The 25,644-nt window shown below is 43.1% G+C and overlaps 1 protein-coding gene across 3 annotated transcripts in view; it reads right to left on the bottom strand.

Moving 5' to 3' along the window:
- The window catches only part of LOC142740892 (uncharacterized), a 61,114-nt gene extending 41,096 nt beyond the window's left edge, over positions 1 to 20,018 (bottom strand). The window contains exon 1 of one of the 3 annotated variants that reach the window (XM_075850316.1): positions 19,920 to 20,018. Coding sequence is in view for 1 of the 3 variants with exons in the window: in XM_075850313.1 (XP_075706428.1) it covers positions 15,969 to 15,988 (20 nt within the window). In the remaining 2 variants the exon portion in view is untranslated. Of the gene's footprint in view, positions 1 to 15,243; positions 15,464 to 15,968; positions 16,042 to 19,919 lie in introns of those variants that run through there. The other 2 variants (XM_075850313.1, XM_075850314.1) reach the window with 2 other exon arrangements.
- Between the last annotated feature and the right edge of the window lie 5,626 nt (positions 20,019 to 25,644).

Here is a 25,644-nt window from a genome sequence, read left to right as displayed (position 1 = left end):
TTGCAAAGAAACTGGTGGGTCTAAATGCTTGCTACACCCCTAAATAAATTCCTCGAGGGGTGTAGTTTCCAAAATGGGGTCACTTTTGGGGGGTTTCCACTGAATTAATTCCACAAGACCTCTTCAAAGCTGACATGGTACCTAAAATATATTCTAATAAAAAGGAGGCCCAAAATCCACTAGGTGCTACTTTGCTTCGGAGTCCAGTAGCACACTAGAGCCACATGTGGGATATTTCCTAAAACTGCAAAACCTGGACAATAAATACAGAGTTGCATTTCTCTGGTAAAACCTTCTGTGGTACAAAAAAAAAAATGGATTCAAAATGAATTTCTGGAAAAAAATAATGAACTTTGTAAATTTTACCTCTAGTTTGCCTTAATTCCTGCGAAATGTCTAAAGGGTTAAGAAATATTCTAAATGCTGTTTAGAATACTTTAAGGGGTGCAGTTTTTAAAATGGGGTGACTTATTGGGGGTTTCTAATATCTAAGGACCTCAAAGCCACTTCACAACTGAACTGGCCCCTGTAAAAATAGCCTTTTGAAATTTTCTTGAAAATGTGAGAAATTGCTGCTAAAGTTCTAAGCCTTGTAACGTCCTAGAAAATAAAAGGATGTTCAAAAAACGGTGCCAAACTAAATTAGACATATGGGGGATGTTAATTAGCAACATTTTTGTGTGGTATAACTGCCTGTCTTACAAGCAGATACATTTAAATTGAGAAAAATGCTAATTTTTGCAATTTTTCACTTAATTTTGGTGTTTTTCACAATTAAATACTGAATGTATCGGGCAAATTTTGCCAGTAACATAAAGTCCAATGTGTCACGAGACATCAAACTCAGAATCGCTTGGATAGGTATAAGGATTCCGAAGTTATTAGCACATAAAGTGAAACATGTCAGATTTGAAAAATGAGGCTCTGTCAGGAAGGTCAAAAGTGGCCACAGCGGGAAGGGGTTAAAGACAGAAAGCATCGCAAATATATAAGGGATCTAAGGGATTTTGACACAGGTCAAGCGTACACATATATAAGTTGTACAATCTTTAATCGTGAAACTTTGAGTCGTGAAACTAGATTCACCTATTTTTCATAATCGGATTACTCTGGTACTGAAGAACAAAGACCATTCTGTGACCCTACTAGATCTGGGACTAAACGGAAATTCAGAAACTGTAGGTATAATCCCCCAAAGAGAATTTCTGCAGCTTCTAAAGTGACAACTTGCATAACATGTCATACAAATCGCTATCATGGCAGTTGTTCTTCCATCTCCTCCTCAGCATCCTGATCATCTTTGAATATACCCTCTTCACTGAATGCATCCATACCAGCTAAACCGAATCTAGTAGGGATTAATGGGAATCAATCTGGAGGGGTATCTACCCCTTTGATTACTCCAGTCACTTCCACTACTTTCCCTTTTTTAGGGCCACTCAGCATACGGTGGGGGTCTCAACAAATAGGACCCCCCGTAGAATTCTCTAGTGGAAGAAAAATAAATGCAAATCGTCAATCTTTCTTCTATCCAATTTAGTAGTCACCAAGAGGACCTTTTGCGTAAAGACCTCTCTTATACACCTATTCCTTCTTTCGATGAATTTAATTGGACGAAGGATATTAATCTTTTCGCAAGAAAGTTAGCCCTACATAAACATCATAAAGCGAGAATACAAGGACCTGATGAAATCAATCGTGAAGAATTAAATGCCCTCAGGAGTCTAGAGGATTTATTAGATGAGAATGAATTTAGGGCTCTAATTGTAGTAGCCCTTTTTCAACGTTGAGACCCAAATCTAAAAATATTCCTCCTTTCTCATTATAGCAATATCGTCATTTTTGTCAAGATGGTAAGCGCAGATCTACGCCAATTGAAATCGAGTAAATCCAGAGTTTTTGGCAACCTGAATCCAATGGAGCAGATAGCTCTAGAGGAGTTAAGTAAGAATGATAAATTGGTCCTAAAACCTTCGAATAAAGGGGGAAATATTGTCGCTATGAACCGCATCGGTTATGCGGATATGGTCAATAGACTATTGAATGATACCTCCACTTATTCCATCTTGGACAAAAATCCCACTGATCACTTTCTTCTTCAGTTACATGTTTTGTTGACTGAATTTATCCTGTGTGATCAAGTTGTTCATCCTTGCTTCAAACAGATTTATAACCCTAATCCTACCTTGGTAACCTGTTATGCACTCCAAAAAATTAATAAAACCTCTCGCCCAGTCCCTGGCAGACCTATAGTCTCCGGAATGATAACCTGACACAAAGAATCAGCACATATGTAGATGAAATTCTTTCACTTTTGTGACAACATTGCCCTCCTTCCTGAGGGATACTAAAGACACTGCCACCCGAATTCATGAGATCAATGTCACTCCTACCACTATGGTGGCTAGTATCGATGTGGAATCATTGTACACTAATATTCAACACCACTTAGGACTTCAGGCAATTCAGTATTTTTTGAACGCTTATTATCCACTTAATATGTTTTTTTTAATCACTTTTGGAGTTTTTGGTAACACACAATTATTTCACATTTGGTGGTAAGTGTTACCATCAATTAAAAGGCACGGCGATGGGGACAGTGTGTACCCCCACATATGCTAATTTATTTTTAGTGTGGTGGGAAGATACACTTGTCTTCACCGAGGATCTACTTTGCTTTACTTGTCACATTTTATTTTGGGGTCGGTACATCGATACTTTGATTTTATGGGATGGAGAAAAGAGTTTCTTTCTTGACTTCATGTCCATACTTAATAATAACACTATAGGTATGAGGTTTACTTATGAAATACACGATAATGAAATACATTTTTTTGGGACTTAAAGATCTCCTTGGATTCTGGTGGCAGTGTCCATACAGATATTTTTAGGAAGGCTACTGCTACAAATAGCTTTCTGCATTGGAAGAGTCATCATCCGCCTGCTTTAAGGAGGGGAATTAATAATAATAATAATAATCTTTATTTATATAGCGCCAACATATTACGCAGCACTTTACAATTTAGAGGGGACATGAAACAAACAATATCAGACATTACATAGTGACAAAGTTCATTTACAATTCAAACCTGGAGAGTGAGGACCCTGCTCGCAAGAGCTTACAATCTATGAGGACATAAGGGAGACACAAAGTGTAACAGTGTTTGTTCTGTACAATGGTCCGGCCATTTTTATACACATGGGGTGGTAACATAAAGCTGCATGAGCCGGTCACCAGCCAGTATCCGTGTATGACGGACATGAAGAGAAGGAGTGTGAGGGAAACTTATTCTGATGACTAATCTAAAAGGAGGGCCATGGAAAGAAGTCAGATTAATGAATGTTATAGGCCTGTCTAAATAGATGTGTTTTCAGGGCACGTTTAAAACTTTGGATATTGGGAATTAATCTGATTGTCTGGGGTAGCGCATTCCAGAGGACGGGTGCAGCACGAGAGAAATCTTGGAGACGGGAGTGGGAAGTTCGGATTGTGGAGGATTTTAATCTAAGGTCGTTGGCAGAACGTAGAGCCCGAGTAGGGTGGTAGACAGAGATGAGGGAGGAGATGTAAGGAGGTGCAGCACTGTGGAGAGCTTTGTGGGTGAGAGTAATAAGTTTGAATTTTATTCGGAAGGGGATGGGCAACCAGTGCAGTGACTGGCACAGATTAGAGGCGTTGGTGTAGCGGTTGGTCATAAAGATGAGCCTGGCTGCTGCATTGAGGATAGATTGGAGAGGGGAGAGTTTAGTGAGGGGAAGACCGACTAGTAATGAGTTACAGTAGTCAAGACGAGAGTGAATCAGAGCAACAATGAGAGTTTTGGCGGTTTCCTCCGTAAGAAAAGAGGGGATTCTGGAGATGTTTTTGAGGTGAAAATGACAGGAGCGTGAAAGTGATTGTATGTGAGGAGTAAAGGAAAGATCTGAGTCAAAAATAACCCAGAGACAGCGGGCATGCTGCTTAGGAGTGATGGTAGTGCCACACACCGAGATGGAGACATCAGGTTTAGGGAGGTCAGTAGATGGTGGGAACACAAGGAGCTCAGTTTTAGAAAGATTCAGTTTCAGATAGAGAGAGGACATGATGTTAGAGACAGCGGACAGACAATCACTGGTGTTCTGTATTAGAGCAGGGGTGATGTCACGGGAAGAGATATATAATTGGGTGTCATCAGCGTAGAGATGGTACTGGAAGCCAAATCTGCTGATGGTTTGTCCAATAGGAGCTGTGTAGAGAGAAAAGAGCAGCGGACCTAGGACTGATCCCGGAGGAACCCCGATAGCAAGGGGAAGAGGAGAAGAAGTGGAACCAGCAAATGACACACTGAACGAGCGGTCAGAGAGATAGGAGGAAAACCAAAAGAGAGCCGCGTCCTTGAGGCCAATGGAGTGGAGCATGTTAAGTAGGAGTTTGTGGTCTACAGTGTCAAAGGCTGCAGAGAGATCCAAAAGAATAAGGAGAGGATTTACCGTCCGATTTAGCCACCAAGAGATCATTTGAGACTTTAGTAAGGGCAGTTTCTGTGGAGTGTAGAGTGCGGAAACCAGATTGTAAGGGGTCAAGAATGGAGTTAGCAATATTTGAGAGCGAAAATAAATTGCTCAGATGAATATACCTTTCAACGAGCGTGTAATAGTCTTTATCACATTTCTGGCTCGTGAATACCTTAAAAAAAGCAAACATAGGGCCTATGCCAGGAAAAAAAGCGACTAATAGAAGGGAGCTTTTATGTAGTCAAAGTAATAAAACTAAGGAATCTTCAACTAGCATCAGATGTATTGGCACATATGATGCATGTTCCTCCCAGGTAGTGGATATATTACATAGATACTGGCCAATTTTCTCTGCTGATCCGGACTTACGAGATGTTATCTCCAAGGTACCAATCATTACTTATCGGAGGGGTAAAAACCTTGTACTTGCCTGCCGAGAGAAGAGTGAGAGAGTGCGTGTGCACACACTCTCCTCTCTCCAGCTGTTGAAACTGTCCGTAGCTGATTGGACAGTATCACATCACCAAATATAACGGCACCAATATCTTAATAACGGAGGAGGATAAGAAAATTGTGTAAAGTGCCTCAGGATTTGGGCAGCCCTGCCGATTACATGGTGCACTCAGCTGAAAATGTTTGGGCAGGTGAAAGGTTCTCTTTGAGGAGAGATGACAACTAATCTTAAAATTTATCCTAGATAATAATGAATTGTTAGAAAATATTGCAATACCAAGAAAAATTGCGAATGTAATCTATTTTGTTTTGGGCAAACTCAAGAGAAAATATTATAGCTGATGTAGTACAAGTTCAGTCTAAAAACTGTATATAAACTCCCTCATATTGTATGGAAACAGTTGCGTAGCTAAAGGGGCCCTTAAGCCTGGGGGGGGGGGGCACAGGGCCCCTGTTGCCACACAGCGCTAACCATGTAGTAAATATATTTTATATTCGTTATGGATGGGCAGGGCTAAGGGCTCCATAGACGTCACGGTCACATGGTACACTCAGTGTATTATTTATGGATGGGCAGGGATGAGGGCTCCTTAGACGTCACGGTCACATGGTACACTCAGTACCATGTGACCATGACATGAGGCCAGTCAGGAATGGAACGCAATGTGTGTTGTATCGTGCTGTCTGTGTTTGCGGTGAAGAGGAGAGGGGGGGGGGGGGGCTTTAAATGATAGGCCCCCCTCTCCACCGCAAATACAATAAATTACAAACTGTGGGTCTTTACCTCCTGGGGGGTCGCAAGCCACTCACCAATGTTCCGGTTCCAACTGTATATGCGCCCCAAGGATGCAGATACAGTTGAAATCAATGATGGAGCAAGGAGCTGAGGTCTTCTTGCTCCATCATTCACTATGCGGTGAGCCGTGAGTAGCTCGTCGTGGACAGGCGCGATGTAGTGATATCATCACGCCTGTCTGCGCTGAGTCACTCATAAGCACAGGCCAAAGGAGGAGAAGGATCTCCTTCACTCATCGTGGGAACAGGGATAGGTGAGTAATTATTTTATTGTTTTTCTGTGATGTGGATATGGGGCATTATACTGTTTATCACAGGGGGCTGATATGGTGGCAGCTATGGGGGTCATTATACTGTATGGGGCAGCTATGGAGGACATTATACTCTGTGGGGAGGCACTATGGGGGCATAATACTGTGTGGGGGCAGCGATGGCAGGCATTATACTGTGGGGGTAGCTATGGAGGGCATTATATTGTGTGGGGGAGAATTATACAGTGTGGGGGCAGATATAGGGGCATTATACTGTGTGGAGGGCAGTTATGGGGGCATTATACTGTATGGGGCAGCTATGGGGACATTATACTGTGTGGGCATCCATAGGCGCTTTGGGTAAGGCGGCTGGGCATAGGTGCGCATGGTGGTTTAGTGGTGTTAGGGAGAGGTAAGGGGGTCCAAGCTGAATTCTTGCACCCGCGCCCATAAGCCTTTAGGTACATCCCTGTATGGAAGAGAGCATTTGCCATCACATGCAAAGTGACATCCATACGTCACTTCTCTGTGAACACTTTTCTTAAGAAAATGAATATGAATGAATCTGGAGCAACTGTTTGACATTGAATTATCCACAACTACAACAATTTATCAAAATGACATCACAGTTGATTTTTGTTGTAGTGAGATAAATAGCCCAAGCTTAATGTTTTCCTATGGACATCAATTTATCACAGCGATTTATCACAGCGATTTTTTTTTGTAGTGAGATAAATATCTCTAGTCTGATGTATTCCTATGGACATCAATTTATCACAGCGATTTATCACAGCGATTTTTTTTTGTAGTGAGATAAATATCTCTAGTCTGATGTATTCCTATGGACAGTGATTTATCACAGTGATTTTCTGTAGTGAGATAAATATCTCTAGTCTGATGTATTCCTATGGATAGTGATTTATCACAGTGATTTTCTGTAATGAGATAAATATCTCTAGTCTGATGTATTCCTATGGACAGTGATTTATCAGTGATTTTCTGTAGTGAGATAAATATCTCTAGTCTGATGTATTCCTATGGACAGCGATTTATCACAGTGATTTTCTGTAGTGAGATAAATATCTCTAGTCTGATGTATTCCTATGGACAGTGATTTATCACAGTGATTTTCTGTAATGAGATAAATATCTCTAGTCTGATGTATTCCTATGGACAGTGATTTATCACAGTGATTTTCTGTAGTGAGATAAATATCTCTAGTCTGATGTATTCCTATGGACAGCGATTTATCACAGTGATTTTCTGTAGTGAGATAAATATCTGTAGTCTGATGTGTTCCTATGGACAGTGATTTATCACAGTGATTTTCTGTAGTGAGATAAATATCTCTAGTCTGATGTATTCCTATGGACAGCGATTTATCACAGTGATTTTCTGTAGTGAAATAAATATCTGTAGTCTGATGTATTCCTATGGACAGTGATTTATCACAGTGATTTTCTGTAGTGAGATAAATATCTCTAGTCTGATGTGTTCCTATGGACAGCGATTTATCACAGTGATTTTCTGTAGTGAGATAAATATTTCTAGTCTGATGTATTCCTATGGACAGTGATTTATCACAGTGATTTTCTGTAGTGAGATAAATATCTCTAGTCTGATGTATTCCTATGGACAGCGATATCAGTGATTTTCTGTAGTGAGATAAATATCTCTAGTCTGATGTGTTCCTATGGACAGTGATTTATCAGTGATTTTCTGTAGTGAGATAAATATCTCTAGTCTGATGTATTCCTATGGACAGTGATTTATCACAGTGATTTACTGTAGTGAGATAAATATCTCTAGTCTGATGTATTCCTATGGACAGTGATTTATCACAGTGATTTTCTGTAGTGAGATAAATATCTCTAGTCTGATGTATTCCTATGGACAGCGATATCAGTGATTTTCTGTCTTGATATAAATATCTCTAGTCTGATGTGTTCCTATGGACAGTGATTTATCACAGGGATTTTCTGTAGGGAGATAAATATCTCTAGTCTGATGTGTTCCTATGGACAGCGATATCAGTGATTTTCTGTAGTGAGATAAATATCTCTAGTCTGATGTATTCCTATGGACAGTGATATATGACAGTGATTTTCTGTAATGAGATAAATATCTCTAGTCTGATGTATTCCTATGGACAGCGATATCAGTGATTTTCTGTCTTGATATAAATATCTCTAGTCTGATGTGTTCCTATGGACAGTGATTTATCACAGTGATTTTCTGTAGGGAGATAAATATCTCTAGTCTGATGTATTCCTATGGACAGCGATATCAGTGATTTTCTGTCTTGATATAAATATCTCTAGTCTGATGTGTTCCTATGGACAGTGATTTATCACAGGGATTTTCTGTAGGGAGATAAATATCTCTAGTCTGATGTGTTCCTATGGACAGCGATATCAGTGATTTTCTGTAGTGAGATAAATATCTCTAGTCTGATGTATTCCTATGGACAGTGATATATGACAGTGATTTTCTGTAATGAGATAAATATCTCTAGTCTGATGTATTCCTATGGACAGCGATATCAGTGATTTTCTGTAGTGAGATAAATATCTCTAGTCTGATGTGTTCCTATGGACAGCGATATCAGTGATTTTCTGTCTTGATATAAATATCTCTAGTCTGATGTATTCCTATGGACAGCGATTTATCACAGTGATTTTCTGTAGTGAGATAAATATCTCTAGTCTGATGTGTTCCTATGGACAGTGATTTATCACAGTGATTTTCTGTAGTGAGATAAATATCTCTTGTCTGATGTATTCCTATGGACAGTGATTTATCACAGTGATTTTCTGTAGTGAGATAAATATCTCTAGTCTGATGTGTTCCTATGGACAGTGATTTATCACAGTGATTTTCTGTAGTGAGATAAATATCTCTAGTCTGATGTATTCCTATGGACAGTGATTTATTTATCAGTGATTTTCTGTAGTGAGATAAATATCTCTTGTCTGATGTGTTCCTATGGACAGTGATTTATCACAGTGATTTTCTGTAGTGAGATAAATATCTCTAGTCTGATGTGTTCCTATGGACAGTGATTTATCACAGTGATTTTCTGTAGTGAGATAAATATCTCTAGTCTGATGTATTCCTATGGACAGTGATTTATTTATCAGTGATTTTCTGTAGTGAGATAAATATCTCTTGTCTGATGTGTTCCTATGGACAGTGATTTATCACAGTGATTTTCTGTAGTGAGATAAATATCTCTAGTCTGATGTGTTCCTATGGACAGCGATATCAGTGATTTTCTGTCTTGATATAAATATCTCTAGTCTGATGTATTCCTATGGAATATCAGTGCTAAACTGTTTGTTACAATTTTTGTAACCCTGTAACTAAAGGTTAATAAGAGTACACCATACCTCCCAACTTTTGAATTTGGAAAAGAGGGACATTTTAAGCCACGTCCAATATCCTGCATCAACACATCAAATCACAGCCAGATCCTTCTGCAAATAACAAGTGCACATTCTCACTGCGGATCTCTAGACTGTCAGGATATCACAGATATTATGGATCCAGTTATATCGTCTTTATGTTGCTTTTTCTATCTTGGGTATAACATTTGCTCATCACGGTGGCAGCAGCTGCAGGACAAACCAAAAGGCTGAGAACAATGAAATTCAAGAGGGAGACCCTGTGGTTGATGACTAGCAGAGTTACATGATGGGGATTTTTTTTTTCCAGTTGTGTAACTCTGCTACCGGTCAATGGAAAAATCATCCACCAGAGCCCCCCTGTAGATAGCACAAGACACAGCCCCCCCTGTAGATAGCGTAAGACACAGCCCCCCTGTAGATAGCGCAAGACACAGCCCCCCTGTAGATAGCGCAAGACACAGCCCCCCTGTAGATAGCGCAAGACACAGCCTCCCTGTAGATAGCGCAAGACACAGCCCCCCTGTAGATTTCTCTACACAGCCCCCCTGTAGATTTCTCTACACAGCCCCCCTGTAGATAGCGCCACACAGCCCCCCTGTAGATAGCACCAGATACAGCCCCCTGTAGATAGCTCCACACAGCCCCCCTGTAGATTGCTCCACCCCCCTGCCCCCCTGTACATAGCACCAGACACATCCCCCCTGTACATAGCTCCACACACAGCCCCCCTTTACATAGCTCCAGACACAGCCCCTCTGTACATAGCGCCACACACAGCCCCCCTGTACATAGCGCCACACACAGCCCCCCTGTAGATAGCTCCAGATACGGCCCCCCTGCAGATAGCTCCACATAGCCCCCTGTATGTATCACCAGACACAGCCCCCCTGTACATAGCTCCATACACAGCCCCCTGTAGATAGCTTTACACACAGCCCCCCTGTAGATAGCGCTACACACAGCTCCCATGTACATAGCGCCAGACACAGCCCCTGTAGATTGCTCCACACAGCTGTCCTGTACATAGCTCCAGATACAGCCCCCCTGTAGATAGCTCCCCACATATCCCCCCTGTAGATAGCTCCGCACACAGCCCCCGTGTAGAATGCTCCACACAGCCCCCGTGTACATAGCGCCACACAGCCCCCCTGTAGATAGCTACACACATTGCCCCCTGTAGATAGATCCAGATACAGCCCCCCTGTAGATAGTGCCAGACACAGCCCCCCTGTAGATAGCTCCCTATAGGTAGCGCAACACAACCCCCTTATAAGAGGTAGTCAGCCCTAATGCTGCCACTCTCCGCTCTGCTTTCACTCACCGTCAGAAGAAGGCATGAGTCTTGCGGCGGCGGCGGCCTCACTGGTGTCGATGCCGGCCCGAGAGTGGACCAGTCCAGTCACCTGACCTGTCACCTGACCGGTGAGGTCAGATGACAGGTTAGGTGACTGGACAGGTCCACTCCTGTGCCGGCATCAATCCTAGTGAGAACAACACCGCAAGACTCCTGCCTTCTTTGGATCGCTGCTGCAGTTGTCTGGCATGCAGGGCGCCTGTCAGCAGTGATAAGCTGTCTTGATACAGCTGCAGCGCCCGGCGAGACATTTTGCCGACCGCCCGGGACGGCGGGACAGCGGTGAGATACCGGGACTGTCCCGCCGGATCCGGGACGGTAGGGAGGTATGAGTACACTAGTGGCCTAGCTGTATTTTTACATTGCACAAAAAACTGATAAATGTTCATTGTCGGGGGTGGAAGATGTGTGGTGGGGGGGGGGGGGTGTTTGTTGCGGGGAGGGGGACCCAGTCAAAAGTTTGCTATGGAGCCCAGTCTTTCCTAGTTACACCCCTGTGGCTGTCCATAGGAATACATCAGACTAGAGATATTTATCTCATTACAGAAAATCACTGTCATATATCACTGTATAACATCTGTTCTCACGTAATTCTGTTCTTTTGTAGTCATAATAGCCGAAAAAACCTGACCCGAAACTTAAAGCACCCGACACACCCCTGTAGATAGTGCCACACAGCCCCCCTTGTAGATAGTGCCGCATAGCCTAAGGAGCCCCCACTTGTAGATAGTGCCACCCCAAACAAATAAAAAAAACGTATGCTCAGACCTGTTCCCGCGACGAATTTTCAGCTTCTCAGCAGCCTGAGACGGGACCCTTGCATAGGCCGGCTTAATTATGACGTCACCACTCTGGCCTGCGCAGGGATCCTGTCCCTGTGCCTTATAGGCTGTGGACCTAACATGGCCTGTAGCCTAGTAAACGGCAGAGCAGGGAGTAGTGTTCAATTGTATCCTCGTCCTAAGGACGCGGATACAATTTAACGTGGCAGTCACCAGGGGCCCCCGGCTGCCCGGTGCTAGCGACGCCACCAGGAATGAGGGGCCCATGCCACGCAGCCCAGCACATAATGTTATGTGTCGGGCCAGGTGGCACGGGCCCCCTCATGTTGCGAGCCCCATAGCAGCCGCTATGGCTGCTACCGCAGTAGTTAAGCGACTGGGTACCTCCAATGTTGCTGGTGTTCTCATCCCCCACTAGAAGTTTATACCTGACAATGGAAGATTCAGCTGGCAGATCGGGCAGCACTGTTAACAAGGCAACCGTATGACGCACTAAGGGCACGGCCAGACGTGGCGGAATTGCTCTGGAATTCCGCTGCGGAAATCCGCAGCGGACATTTTCTCCATTGGTTTCAACACCTTTTTAGTTAGGTTCGTGCTGACGTGGCGGAAAACTCCACTGCGGACCATAGGCTGCGGTGCAGAATTTGGTGTCCGCAGCATACACTGGCTGTTGCAGACTTGTTGCAGAATTTCTCGATTGTCTTCAATGGAGATGTAAAATTCCACAATGAAAGCCACAGATGTTATGTGTGTTACGTTGCGGATTGGTTTTACGAACAGGATATTTCTTCATTCTGGCTGGACCTATGTGTTTCGAGGTCTATAGCCAGACTGATATGAAATGTTTTAAAAGACAGCAGGATGTACTCTTCACCTGAATACGCAACGGCTAATTACTGCAAATTAGGCAAAGTCGCAACTGAATCTGCAACGCAGATTATGTGCGCCATTGATGCGGACAGTGTCTACAGAAATACGCCACGTCTGGCCATGCCCTAAAGCTTATCTACAATATTGACCATCAAATGGTTGCAGCAATACTCCCGGAACTGCCCAAAAAAATAAAATTTAAAGAATGCCAGGAACATAGTAACATTGGAAGTACCCGTTAATCTTTTCTGGGCTGGGGCATATACAATACAATAACATAAAAAATAAAATGCATTAATATATATATACATTTCTCGTTACAATTGCAGTATTATACATCTATAAATAACAAATATACACACACATATATTCATATATATACACACACACACACACACACACACACACACACACACACACACACACACACACACACACATATATATGTATATATACACACACACACACAAATATATATACTACCGTTCAAAAGTTTAGGGTCACTTAGAAATTTCCTTATTTTTGAAAGAAAAGCACAGTTTTTTTCAATGAAGATAACATTAAATTAATCAGAAATACACTCTATACATTGTTAATGTGCTAAATGACTATTCTAGCTGCAAACGTCTGGTTTTTAATTAAATATCTACATAGGTGTATAGAGGCCCATTTCCAGCAACCATCACTCCAGTGTTCTAATGGTACATTGTGTTTGCTAACTGTGTTAGAAGGCTAATGGATCATTAGAAAACACTTGAAAACCCTTGTGCAATTATGTTAGCACCGCTGTAAACAGTTTTGCTGTTTAGAGGAGCTATAAAACTGACCTTCCTTTGAGCTAGTTGAGAATCTGGAGCATTACATTTGTGGGTTTGATTAAATTCTCAAAATGGCTAGAAAAAGAGAGCTTTCATGTGAAACTCGACAGTCTATTCTTGTTCTTAGAAATGAATGCTAAACCATGCGAGAAATTGCCAAGAAACTGAAGATTTCCTACAACGGTGTGTACTACTCCCTTCAGAGGACAGCATAAACAGGCTCTAACCAGAGTAGAAAGAGAAGTGGGAGGCCCCGCTGCACAACTGAGCAACAAGACAAGTACATTAGAGTCTCTAGTTTGAGAAATAGACGCCTCACAGGTCCTCAACTGACAGCTTCATTAAATAGTACCCGCAAAACGCCAGTGTCAACGTCTACAGTGAAGAGGCGACTCCGGGATTCTGGCCTACAGGGCAGAGTGGCAAAGAAAAAGCCATATGTGAGACTGGCTAATAAAAGGAAAAGATTAATATGGGCAAAAGCACACAGACATTGGACAGAGGAAGATTGGAAAAAAGTGTTATGGACAGACGAATCGAAGTTTGAGGTGTTTGGATCACACAGAAGAACATTTGTGAGACGCAGAACAACTGAAAAGATGCTGGAAGAGTGCCTGACGCCATCTGTCAAGCATGGTGGAGGTAATGTGATGGTCTGGGGTTGATTTGGTGCTGGTAAAGTGGGAGATTTGTACAAGGTAAAAGGGATTTTGAATAAGGAAGGCTATCACTCCATTTTGCAACGCCATGCCATACCCTGTGGACAGCGCTTGATTGGAGCCAATTTCATCCTACAACAGGACAATGACCCAAAGCACACCTCCAAATTATGCAAGAACTATTTAGGGAAGAAGCAGGCAGCTGGTATTCTATCTGTAATGGAGTGACCAGCGCAGTCACCAGATCTCAACCCCATAGAGCTGTTGTGGGAGCAGCTTGACCGTATGGTACGCAAGAAGTGCCCATCAAGCCAATCCAAGTTGTGGGAGGGGCTTCTGGAAGCATGGGGTGAAATTTCTCCTGATTGCCTCAGCAAATTAACAGCTAGAATGCCAAAGGTCTGCAATGCTGTAATTTGACGAAAGCAAAGTTTGAAGGAGAAAATTATTATGTCAAATAAAAATCATTATTTCTAACCTTGTCAATGTCTTGACTATATTTTCTAGTCATTTTGCAACTCATTTGATAAATATAAGTGTGAGTTTTCATGGAAAACACAAAATTGTCTGGGTGACCCCAAACTTTTGAACGGTAGTGTGTGTAGGCAGTCCAGGTACGCAGATGGGATCCTTTTACACTTCCCCCACCTCAGGACACCCGTGAAAAGGGTGAGGAGCATAGATAAAAAAAGCAGCTGATAACCAGCTGCAGAAATCACGGAAGGACAGGGACAGCACAGAAAAGACAAAGTTTCCTCTTGTCCTGACGTGCTGTTTATCTCTTAAGGCTGTGTTCACACAGAGTTTTTTGCAGGAGGAAAATTCTGCCTCAAAATTCCATTTGGGATTTTGAGGCAGATTTTGTCTTTCCTGTACGTCGTTTTCCCGCGATTTTCGCCGCATTTTACGCCTGCGGCCATTGAGTGCTACAGGCAAAAAACTCTGCGAAATACGCTCTCTCTGCCTCCCATTGATGTCAATGGGAGGTCAGAGTCGTAAACGTGCGAAGATAGGGCATGTTCCTTCTTTCTCCCGTGAGGCGGTTTTACCGCTCGCAGTAGAAAACGCCCCGCCTCCCATTGAAATCAATGGGAGGCATTTTCGGCCGGTTTTTGCCGAATTTTGCGGAGCGGTTTCCGCTCCAAAAAGCTTGTCAAAATACTCCGTGTGAACAGGCCCGAAGACTGCTGTGACTCGTGAGCCTGCCTCCTCCTCCTTCTCCGACCCGACCGCTGGAGGAAGCTTCGGCTGTTGTTGTACACAGCGCAGAGAGGGGAGGAGATCGTTCAAGGACTACGGAGGATGCGCTGCATACAAACTAAGGAATGCTGCACATCCTCTATTCACTTGTATTTACCTGTAAGTCAGTGGCTTCCAGCTCCCTTCCAACTCCACGCCTCTGCTAAAATACGTCAGGATGCTGACGTCAGGACATAATGTGCCAGGCGGCCCAGGCCCCTCTGACACTGCGGGCTCCCGTAGCAGCTGCTACTGCGGTAGTTACGCCCCTGGACAACGATATTACAGTGATTTTCTGTAGTGAGATAAATATCTCTAGTCTGATGTATTCCTATGGACAGCGATATTACAGTGATTTTTTTGTAGTAAGATAAATATCTCTAGTCTGATGTATTTCTATGGACAGTGAATTTATCGCTCACTACAAAACAGAAGTCTATGCCTAGTCCCAGCCTTAAGGGCCTTTTACACCGTTAATCGGCCGATGCATCAAAAGCCGATCAGACATCGTGGATCGGCGCTCGCTTGCTCCTGTCACACGGAGTTATGGATAGGGACGAGGGGTCGTTACTCCGATCACTCGTCCCTATACATTATCATCACGTCGGCAGCGCATCTCAGGGCAATTATCGGCAATGAGCGTTATATGAACGGCCAGTGTAAAACCCCCTTTACACAAGATACAATGAGCTTGTTTACTATCAGTGTTTAGATAGAAGATCTGACTATGGAATTTTGTGACTAGAACATAGGATTCCTATGCTACATAGGGGAGTCATCTTGTGCTCACATATTTATTCACATATACCTCTGTATATTTTCATCCAACAGTTTGTAACTCACCCGTCTATATGTCCCGTCATGTAATGTGAGAATATGCCAAACGTAGTTTTCCTGTTTACAAGTCAAACCTCTATGTGCAATAACTGAACCTAGAGCACCTCCTAGTGGTAATTGTTCTGTATTGATAAAATCCATTACAGAGCCCAATTTTTTTTTACTCCCCTGTCTTTAGTGGGTGAAAGCCATTATATATAAAAATTGCGTGTAAAAAACAATGCCTGTGTTTTTCGTACATACTGTATGAGTCCGTAGAAATAGTTTTAGCCAAAGATGGTGTTCAGAACTGACTGCACCCTTGTTGCAGCAAAAATACTGAAACTATTAGTACCAGGTACGTTAGGGCACAAAAAAAAAAATATATATTTATATACATACTGTATATATTTATCATGCGGTTTTTGCCTGTGCGGTTTTAACAGATGAAACTTGTAAAATACTTGTGTATTTAATCTGTAAAAACAGTACTGGTGAAAACAGCATCACAAACCACAGCATTTTGTGGTAAAACCGTGTGCGTTTTTGCTACGATTTTTCATGCGTTTTTACCACACAACCAAAGAAGCGCATTTTGACCACGGCATGGGAACTCAGCCTATTACTTCCAATAGACAGCAGTATATGGTTTACCTGAAGCTCAGCATTTGCCTGTTTGTACGTGTGCATTTACTGGAGATGAGACTTATTGGGCATGCGTTAAAAAACGCATCAAAAATCGTGGCAAAACGGCACACGATGTGGTTTTTGCCTATGTGTTTTTTACAGGTGATACTTGTAAAATAAATGTGTTTTGCCTCTATAAACCGCACAGGTAAAATCCGCGGCCATTTGTGGTAAAACTACAGGCTTTTTTTTTCCTCAATTTTTTTAATGTGTTTTTTTTTTTTTTCACTGCACAGTGAAAAAAGTCTCATCTAAATGAACCCTACAAATGCCAGGTAAAAAGTGCTGTGCTGGAGCTCAGAATCCAATCAGCTGTGCGGGGATCGTGGTTCATCTCCCAAAAGTCTAAGGTCGAGTTCCCACAGGTCGGATACGCAAAACAAATGGGATTTCCGCTGGGGAAAAAAAGAACACATGCTTACCCCCTCACTCTTCTCTGCACGTAGTCTGGCCTCCTAAGATGACGTTGCAGGCCGTGTGACGCTGCAGCGGTCACATGGAATGCAACATCATGCCAGGGGGCTGGACTGCAGGAAGGAGAGAGTTCTGGGTAAATATGAATTTTTATTTTTTCCCTGAGTTGCGAAAAGTCACAACACATGGCTTTCTGTTGTGGCTTTTGCATTACCATCTAAATCAATGTGGAAAACCCGCAACAGAAAGGCAACGAAAATGCAGAATAAATTGATATGCTACGGATTTAAAATCTGCACCGCAGGTCAATATATTAATGCTTACGCTGCATTTTTTTTGGTTGCAGCGTGGCCATTCACTTTGCTGCTACTGTAAATGCTGCGGAATTTCCGCACAGAATTTCATTGTGGAAATTCCGCAGCGTTTACACAATGTAGAAACCCGGCCTAAGGGTCTATTTCGGTATTGCGGTCCGGCTAAAACCCCATCCGAAAACTGCATGCAGTTTTACCGCAATTTTTCAATGCGGTTCTATCCGCACCGCAACTGCAACGTGTGAATGGACCTTTAGGCTGGGTTCACACGTGGCGGAATTTCACTTGAATTCCGCTGCGGACACTCCGCAGCGTTAATCCGCAGCGGAGCCGTTTCTCCATTGACTTCCACTTCTATTTAGAAGTGTTCGTTTAGACGATGCGTAAAATTCCGCTGCGGAGCATAGGCTGCGGTGAGGAATTTGGTGTTCGCAGCATGCAAGGGATGTTGCGGAGTTGTGGCGGACTGGTTGCGGACTCATGGCGGAATTTCTCCATTGACTTCAATGGAGATTCTAAGTTCCGCAATGAAGTCCGCAGCTGTCATGCACATGTTATGTGTGCTGCGGATGCGTCTTGCTTTTTTGACATGACATTTCTTCATTCTGGCTGGACCTATGTATTTCTAGGTCTACAGCCAGACTGAGGAAGTCAATGGGGCTCCCGTAATTAAAACTGCTAGGAGACATCAGTAAATAGTCACTGTCCAGGGTGCTGAAAGAGTTAAGCGATCGGCAGTAACTGTTTCTGCACCCTGGACAGTGACTACCGATCCCAATATACAGCAACCTGTAAAAAAAATAGAAGTTCATACTTACCGAGAACTCCCGGCTGCAGCCAATCACAGGCTGCAGCAGTTACATGGACTGCCGCGTCATCCAGGGAGGTCGGGCTGGATGCCGAAAGAGGGACGCGTCACCAAGACAACAACCGGTAAGTATGAAATTTGTTTACTTTCACTAGGGAAAGTGCTGTCCCTTCTCTCTATCCTGCACTGATAAAGAGAAGGGAAGCACTTTTCCCGCAGTCCGCAGCAGCTAGTCCGCATCAATTTACTGCACATTTTGGGCAGATCCGCCGCAGAATCTGCAACGCAGATTCTGTGCGGCATTGATGCGGACAGTTGCGGAGGAAATCCGCCACGTGTGGCCATGCCCTCACAGTATATTTATATGGTACAGTTTTGGTGCAGTTTTTTATTGCAGTTTTTGAAGCCATATCCAGGAGTCGATTCAAATAATAAAATAAAGAGGTGAAGTTGATGCTTTCCTATATACTTTCCTTCCCTTCAGAATCCACTCCTGGTTGTGGTTTTAAAAACTGCATAAAAGGGTGCCTAAGGTCTCTTCCACATGGCAGTATTTTGCTTCAGTATTTAGAAGCCAAAACCAGCAGTGGGTTCAAAATACAGAAGGGGTACAAATCTTTCCATTATACTTTCTGTTCCTGGTTTTGCCTTCCAAATATTGATGCAAAATACTGACCAGAATACTGCCATGTGAAAGAGACCTTTTAAGGCTGGGTTCTATCAAATCGTGGATAGGTGATAAATATTGATTATGGGAAAACCTGTGCGTTCTCTGTTTTTCACGCACCCATTGACTTCAATGGGCAACATGGTCTGCAAAAACAGACCAGAATAGGACATACAGTAAGTTTCACGCAACGGAGACATGCTCTGTGAAAAAACACACATGTGTGAATAGTCCCATTGAATTGCATGGGTCAGTGTGCTGTCAGTTATTTCAACAGCGAGCCCATGGACGTGAAATATGCTCGTCTGAATAAGACTAAGGCCTAAACCTCATTGAGACTCCTGTATTGTACATGTGATCAATTGTTGATGTTTCGGATGATACACTTGGACTCCCACGGATCTTCTGAACGAAGTTTATAGCACTATAGTGGAGGTCTGGTTGTTACATCAGGAATATGAGTTGTTAAGCATTGGTACAATATATCTGCCTGAATAAGGCCTTAGTCCCACCACAGCTTCAAAGGGGAGATTAGCATCTATAGCTTCATACATACAGAGTTTGATGAAGCATCCCTCGTTATTTTCATATGGAAACCTGACAGAAAAAAGGTTTTGAGGGCCTTCATATAAAATTTGAGGCATACAGAGGTTCAGTAAGGGCCCAAACACTTGTATGGGCGCCATATTATAGCTCTATACAACTTGGTGGCTGTACATAATCGTATTACAGCTGTATGCATGAGACCCTAACCTGTATGGAAGAACTGCATGCAAGCTACCGTTTTTTTTTTTTTTTTTACCATTTACATAATAAAGTAAGACTACAAAAAAAATGTTTTGTCCTTTTCCCTCACACTTATTACAAATGCTGTGTTTTTTAACTTTAAAACTTTTAACATAAAAAAAAGCATGTGTTTCATCCATTTAGTAATAAACCAAACAAAGCTGCATCAAAAGAGCAGTGTGAACCTGGCCTTAGACTTCTAGACACATTTGAATTAATAGTTGCAGAACACAGTAGAGATTACAACAGTAGATGCATGATTCCATGCTTTTATATGAACAGGTCTATCATCTTATACTGACCTCTGTGTCCACAATCGGATATATAAGGCAGGAAAGGAGCCCGGTGTATGATGTGTGGAGGTGGCAGGATTATGTAGTGTCTGGATATAGACGTATGATCTCTTCCTTCATTTCTCATTAATGTTTATCTACAATCCTCACAATGATTGACAATGAAAGAACGTGTAGGTCACATGACACGAAATAGAAATGCGTTTCACATTTACAGACAATTGTCACATATCAGTAAGCTAATGACTGCAAGTTCCTGAACGTTCCTCGGTTTCCACTTTGCTGCAATAACCTCATTAGTACAATGGACAAAGGTGGCGTGGCTTCCTGCCAAGAGATGGTGCTGTGGGCAGATCACTTCCCCAAAGCAGATTTTACATTTATTTTTAGACACACCAAAAATCTTGGAACTGCAGAAATGAACTTGCTCCACCATGGTACGGCTGCAGAATGACTATTACAGGGTATTGTAGATGTTTTATATATTTTTTGTTATTTTAAGTTTCTGTAGGGTGTGATGCAATTATATTGTAATTTATAACATATTTATTTAAAAAAAATTAAAGGAAAAATAGTTCAGTTTTTTTTTTTTACCAAAAATGCAACAAAATCACATTGATAACTGCATCAAGATGAAATCAAGATAAAAATGTATCAAAACCTGCACATGTAAATATACCCTAAGGCCAGGCTCACACACGCAGTTTTGATGCATTTTTTTTTTACTCAGTTTTTTTTTCAGCCAAAACCAGAAGTGGATCCAAGGGGAAGGAAGAGTACAACGACAAGACTAATGCATTTCCTTTCTTTTGTGTCCACTACTATGTTTGGCTAAAGATAAACTATGGCAAAAATTGCAGAAAAAACTGCAGATGTGTGATCCTGGTCTAATGGTCCATTCACATGTTGAGGTTAAAGTGCAGTTATAATCGCATCAAAAAAAGACATCTCAAAATCGCATAAGGTTTTACCACTATTTGATGCATTTTTCGATATGGTTGCGGTAATGTTAAACGCAACAGCATCAAAAAACTTACTTACAAATTACGTGCAGTTTTCGGAGGCGATATAACCGCAACTCAACTGCAATGTGTAAATGGCAGGTTGGTTCACACGCTGCAGATTTTGTTGTGAAAATTGCTGTGACTAAAAATCAATTCCATTCATCTGTATGTGATTGTTTCTGCAGCAGGTCATGGATTCCTGCAAGTTCCATTCAGATGAATAGAACTGATTTTCAGAAATTTCTGTAACAAAATCTGGCACATCTGAATCAAGTGTCAATGATGAGAGATGTTCTTAAAGAGGCTCTGTCACCAGATTCTCAAATCCCTATCTCCTATTGCATGTGATCGGCGCTGCAATGTAGATAACAGTAACGTTGTTTTTTTTTAAAAACATTCATTTTTGGCCAAGTAATTAGCTATTTTATATATATATATATATATATATGCAAATGAGGTTTGAAATGGACAACTGGGTGTTTTTTTTTTCGTTATGTCCAACTGGGCGTGTATTGTGTTTTTAACGGGGCGTGTTTACGTGTATGACGCTGACCAATCAGTGACCAGTCAGCGTCATACACTCCTCTTCATTCATTTACACAGCAGCGATGTGCAGCCACATACACAGAGATTAACGTTAATCAAGTGTCCTGATAATGAATACACATGACCATCCAGCCGGGACGTCATGTGTATTCAGAATCCTGACACTTCTGAATCTTTTCTGTGAGATTCCAGCAAGCCACGCATAATCTCGTGAGATTACGGAGGTAAACGAGATTTAGTTTCCCTTGCTGGAAATCTCAAAGAAAAGAGTCAGAAGTGTCAGGATTCTGAATACACATGACGTCCAGGCTGGATGGTCATGTGTATTCATTATCAGGACACTTGATTAACGTTAATCTCTGTGTATGTGGCTGCACATCGCTGCTGTGTAAATGAATGGAGAGGAGTGTATGACGCTGACTGGTCACTGATTGGTCAGTGTCATACACGTAAACACGCCCAGTTAAAAACACAATACACGCCCAGTTGGACATAACGAAAAAAAACGCCCAGTTGTCCATTTCAAAGCTCATTTGCATATATATATAAAATAGCTCATAACTTGGCCAAAAATGAACGTTTTTTTAAAAAAAAAACACGTTACTGTTATCTACATTGCAGCGCCGATCACATGCAATAGGAGATAGGGGTTTGAGAATCTGGTGACAGAGCCTCTTTAAATTAAAATTGTGCTCATGTTTGCACCATAAACCTAAAAGCAATTTGTATCAAGTTGTTCTGACTAGTTTGACAATTTTAAGGCCAGGGTACGACACAGATATTTTGCACCATTATTATTGCTGCAATTTTTTATCTGTTGAGCCATATTCACGATCATCAAAATCCAGCAAAGTCAAACCTCTTGTTATTATGAAATGACGGTTGCATTAAACATCGTGTACACGTGATTTCATGCACCAGCTATAGGTTACTACTTGTGCAAAATACTGCACTCAGGGGCGTAACTAGGAAAGACTGGGCCCCATAGCAAACTTTTGACTGGGGCCCCCCTCCCCTGGGTGTCACACAACCCCCCCCTTGTAGATAGTGGCTTTTTTACAGCCCCCCTGTAGATAACGCCATACAGCCCCCCTGTAGATAACGCCATACAGCCCCCCTGTAGATAACGCCATACAGCCCCCCCTGTAGATAACGCCATACAGCCCCCCCTGTAGATAACGCCATACAGCCCCCCCTGTAGATAACGCCATACATCCCCCTGTACATAAAGTCATACAGCCCCCTTTGTAGATATCTACAGAGGGGGCTGTATGGCGTTATCTACAAAGGGGTCTGTATGGCGTTCTCTACAGTGGGGGCTGTATGGCGTTCTCTACAGTGGGGGCTGTATGGCGTTATCTTCAGGGGGGCTGTATGGCGTTATCTACAGGGGGGTGTATGGCGTTATCTACAGGGGGTGTATGGCGTTATCTATAGGGGGGGGCTGTATGGCGTTATCTACAGTGGGGGCTGTATGGCGTTGTCTACAGGGGGGCTGTATGGAGTTCTCTACAGAGGGGGCTGTATGGCGCTAACGCCATACAGCCCCCCCTGTAGAGAACGCCATAGTGCCCCCCTGTAGAGAATGCCATACAGCCCCCCCCCCTTGTAGGGAACTCCATACAGCGTCCCCCCATCCAAAAAATTCGACCTACAGTGTGTCCTACAAAAGACATGTATCCCCTCTCCACAGGACAGGGGATACATGTGTGATCGCTGGCAGCGATATGGAGAACGGGGGACCGAAAGTCCCCCGAAGTTCTCCATGACTAACCTCTGACTTCCGGCGTCTGCGCAGCTCAATAAAAATGAAAGGAGCACTGGTCACGCATGCGCACAAGCGCGACCGGCGCTCCATTCATTTCTATGCAGCTGCCGACACAGACCCCGGATTGTGTGATACTGTCTGCTGGGCCCTGTATCTAAGCCAATCACATGGTAGGCTTAGATACATGGCCCAATGCGTGATCCTGTCTGCTGGGCCCTGTATCTAAGCCAATCACATGGTAGGCTTAGATACATGGCCCATGCGTGATCCTGTCTGCTGGGCCCTGTATATAAGCCTACCAGACTGTAGGTTTAGATACAGGGCCCCAGCACACAGTAATCTTATACTGTATAAGATTACTGTCTGCTGGACCCTGTATCTAAGCCTACGTTGTGGTAGGCTTAGATACAGGGTCCCACAGACAGTATCACACATGGGCCCTGTATCTAAGCCTAACACATGTGTTACTAATCATTTTTTGTGTTTTCTTACAGGTTCGGTCGTTGGACTACGTCGGATGCCAGGACTACTTCGATGACAGCTTTTTTTTTTATTATCAATAAAATGGTTAATGAGGGCTGTGTGGGGTTTTTTTTTATTTCAATAAAATATTTTTTCTATGTCTTTGTTTTTTTTTTTACTTTATTACTACCGCCTTAGTAATGGCCGCCGGCTGATTGACAGCATCCATTGCTAAGGCGGGGCTTAGTGTTAGCCGATGCAGAGGCTAACACTAACCCCCTTTATTACCCCGGTACCCACCGCCACCAGGAGTGCTGGGAAGAGCCGGGTACGATCCAGTACCTGACCATCTGTAGTGATGGTCGGCCACTGGGGTGGCCGCAGGCTGGTATTATCAGGAGGGGAAAGGCCAAAAACAGTGGCCCTTCCTACCCTGGTGATGCTAGGCTGCTGCTGCTTTATTGTATCTAGCTGGTTATGAAAAATGGGGGGGGGGCCCCACGTCATTTAAAAAAATAAATAAAAAATAAATAATTGGAAAGAACGATGTCTGGCCCCCCCCCCCCCAATTTTCATAACCAGCCAGATACAACACAGCAGCAGCAGGCAGCATTACAAGGGTGGGGAGGGCCACTGTTTTTGGCCTTCCCCAGCCTAATACTACCAGCCTGCGGCCACCCCGGTGCCTGCCCGTCACTACAGATGGTCGGGTACTGGTTCGTACCCGGCTCTTCCCAGTACCCCTGGTGGCGGTGGGTACCGGGGTAATAATGGGGGTTAGTGTAGCCTCTGCACCGGCTAACATTAAGCCCCGCCTTAGTAATGGAGGTTCTCAATCAGCCAGCGGCCATTACTAAGGCGGTGATAATAAAGTTTAAAAAGATACAAGCACATAGAAAAAATATTTATTGAAATAAAAAAACACAACCCTCATTAACTGTCTGCTGAGCTGCTGTATCTGATCCTATCATGTGTGATACTGTGTGCTGAGCTGGTGTATCTAATCCTATCATGTGTGATACTGTCTGCTGAGCTGTGTATCTAATCCCATCATGTGTGATACGGTCTGCTGAGCTGTGTATCTAATCCCATCATGTGTGATACTGTCTGCTGAGCTGTGTATCTAATCCCATCATGTGTGATACTGTCTGATGAGCCGTGTATCTAATCCCATCATGTGTGATACTGTCTGCTGAGCTGTGTATCTAATCCTATCATGTGTGATACTGTCTGCTGGGCCCTGTATCTAATCGTATCTTGTGTGATACTGCCTTCTGAGCCACTGTATCTAATCCTATTATGTGTGATACTGTCTGCTGAGCCACTGTATCTAATCCTATCCATAGTTTATAGGGTCGTAGTGCTATAGATATGCTATGCTGTCTCATATACACACTTTTATTTGGGCGGACACATATGTATTGGGGCTATTTCCCTGACATTTTAAGCCCTGAGGGTATGTTCACACGGCAGCGTCTATTACGGCTGAAATTACGGGAGAAAACAGCACCGTAATGGCATGTGCAGGCGTCTTTCGCTGTGTCCATTACGGACGTAATTGGAGCTGTTTTTCTATGGAGTCCATGGAAAACGGCTCCATTTACGTCTGAAGAAGTGACAGGCACTTCTTTGCCGCGCCGCCTTTTGACAGCGGCGCGTAAAAAAAAATGACCGTCCGCACAGAACATCGTAAGACCTATTCAAATGAATGGGCAGATTTTTGCCAACGCTTTTGAGACGCATTTTCGGACGTAATTCAATGCTAAAACGCCCGAATTACGTCCGTAAATAGTGTGTGTGAACCCAGCCTTAGTGACGCCCCGGCTGCTAGTGCTGCATTGTTGGGTCACTTAGGAGACCCAGCGATGCAGCTGAAAGCTGCGGACCGTCGGCCATGAGAAGCTTGCGGGGGGGGGGGGGCCCAGTAAGAATTTTTGCATCGGGGCCCATGAGC

Source organism: Rhinoderma darwinii, chromosome 2 (genome assembly GCF_050947455.1).
Source record: "Rhinoderma darwinii isolate aRhiDar2 chromosome 2, aRhiDar2.hap1, whole genome shotgun sequence".
NCBI lineage: Eukaryota > Metazoa > Chordata > Amphibia > Anura > Rhinodermatidae > Rhinoderma > Rhinoderma darwinii.
This window is presented reverse-complemented; position numbering and strand designations above follow the sequence as displayed.